This window comes from Monoraphidium neglectum, assembly GCF_000611645.1.
Source record: "Monoraphidium neglectum strain SAG 48.87 unplaced genomic scaffold scaffold01062, whole genome shotgun sequence".
NCBI lineage: Eukaryota > Viridiplantae > Chlorophyta > Chlorophyceae > Sphaeropleales > Selenastraceae > Monoraphidium > Monoraphidium neglectum.
Genome location: NW_014012566.1, coordinates 10,160 through 12,153, shown reverse-complemented (window position 1 = coordinate 12,153; position 1,994 = coordinate 10,160). Strand labels below are relative to the sequence as shown.

General features: G+C 61.8%; 2 protein-coding genes across 2 annotated transcripts in view; both read right to left on the bottom strand.

The window, feature by feature from the left end:
* Positions 1 to 398, bottom strand: part of MNEG_6505 (hypothetical protein) — a gene marked incomplete at both ends in the record, with an annotated part of 7,441 nt that extends 7,043 nt beyond the window's left edge. Inside the window, one exon of the mRNA XM_014045023.1 lies at positions 306 to 398. Within this exon, the coding sequence (XP_013900477.1) occupies positions 306 to 398 (93 nt within the window). The remainder of the gene's footprint in view (positions 1 to 305) is intronic.
* Positions 399 to 1,627: 1,229 nt separating this feature from the next.
* MNEG_6504 (hypothetical protein) overlaps positions 1,628 to 1,994 on the bottom strand; it is a gene marked incomplete at both ends in the record, with an annotated part of 4,886 nt that continues 4,519 nt past the window's right edge. The window contains one exon of the mRNA XM_014045022.1: positions 1,628 to 1,873. Within this exon, the coding sequence (XP_013900476.1) occupies positions 1,628 to 1,873 (246 nt within the window). The remainder of the gene's footprint in view (positions 1,874 to 1,994) is intronic.

Below are 1,994 nucleotides of genomic sequence, written 5' to 3'. Positions count from 1 at the left end.
GGGGGGGGGGGTGCGGCGGGCCAGCAGCGAGGAGCGCATGTCAGGGGCCAGCTTTCTCTGCACTCACAGCAAATCATTTAGCAGCCGTGAGCGCCGTGGTCGTCGCGCACAGCCTGCAGCCATGATCGAGGCGATCGAGACTATGCAGAGAGCCTCATACAGTCACGGTATCGGCCATGGGCCTCGAGGCAGCCGGTTGCGGCACGCCACGCTGCTGCGGCGGCTGCAGCGGCTGCCGTCATCGCCGCCGGCCCCGTCGCCCGAGTCGTTGCATCGCCCAGCTACGACCATGGGAAGGTGCTGACCTCATTGACGCGTTGTGCAAACGTCTGGAACTTATGGCGATTCCTCCGCTGCTGTGGGGGCGCCGGGCCCCTATCATCGTCGCTGTCGCTCATCTTTGCACCGACTTATAATGAAGCTTACATATTTCTTCTGTAATTCTGCATAATTGAGATCCCCGCTTTTGGTGTATGATCTTGTGTCTGGTGGGTCACTGGGTGCGTCACCTTGCTGTGTTCACCCCTGAGTACAGCGCCGCCGAGGCGAGAGCACGCCAGCTCGCAGGTATCAGATACTTGCCTAAATGTGAGTCCCGGTGGAACGGGTACGGGCAGGGACACTTGCTTTGTGCACTCCACTGCTTGCCGCACACTTGCTCCTTTGATCCCCGGTGAGACGGTGACGGCCGACTACCACTCCCAAGGTAGTTGAGATATACTTGTTATTACTTCCCTGAATTGCAGATGTATTGCGCACCAGGCCTCATGCTTCTTCATGGACCAGTTGACCAGTTTGCAGCCCACCTTACAGGCAACAGGACCAGGATTGTTACAGCGTCCTGGGTTGCCCGCTATTGGAGCCATCCAGGCTCATGAGATCATATTTTGAAGCTTCAGCACGTTGTGACTGGGATGCAGCTGGGTTGCGTGCGCCGTTCAAAGCAGGCGTGCACGAAGGCCCTCAGTGCGTGCTGGTCTGCACTGCACAAAGGCACGCATGCGGACATGCAGCACAGCAGCAGCAAGCCTGCCCCGTTTGACGGGCCACAGCCCAAGCACCAGGCCATGCAACATGTGCATTAGCATGCTTGTGACAGAAATCTGGGGAGCCATTAGCACATGCAACGCACAAACAAAGCGCCAGCATTTGCAGCCAGTACATGCAGTCAAATGGTGGTGTTGACGCGTGCAATCAGAGTTTCCGGCCGGGTTTTTTTGTGATGCTGACATATGAAACATAAAGGAAAGTAATAGAACTTTATAGGGCAGAGGACCATCAGGTGCTGTGCGCCCAACACGACTACAGCCCACCACCATCACGGAAGCTAGGGGCTGCCGCGCCCTCTGGCGTCAGCAGACGCAGCAGTGACAAAGATGAGCTGAGGGCGCAGGCAGACCAAAACGGTCTGCTGTGCAGCGCCGCCGTCAGACAACGGTGCGCACGTGAAGGTTGGCCCCATCGCGATCAACGCACCCCACCATCAACACGCCGCATCACAAGGGCAAGGGGCACGCTGCCGCCCTGTGGCAACATGCCCGTCGCTGGGAGCAACCGCGCCTCCAACTTCCCCAGCCAAGGACCTGCAGCGGCGCCCGCGCGCCCCCCCTCGACCTCGCCCGGGCCCTCACGCCGCCAGCCCTTCGTACAGCGCCCCCAGCGTGTGCGCCTGGTGGCCGCCGGCCGCCTTGGCGCACATCGACTCGAAGGTCCTGCCCTCCGCCTCGTCCACGACCCCCAGGACGGCGGACACGTAGAGGTGCCAGCCCTTGGCCTCGGCTGCCTCCTGGAAGCCCACGGCCACCTTGGCGCCCGCCAGGCCGACGGCGCCCAGCAGGGGGGTGGCGGCCTTCTGGCGCACCTCCAGGACGATCTGATGGGAGCCAAGGGGCGCGGCGGCGGACGGTGTCGGCGGGTGTTGTCGATTACGGCGGGGTTGAGATTTGGGTGTTTGCTGATGTGGCGAGGGGCAGGGCCGGACGGCCGTCCCCGCC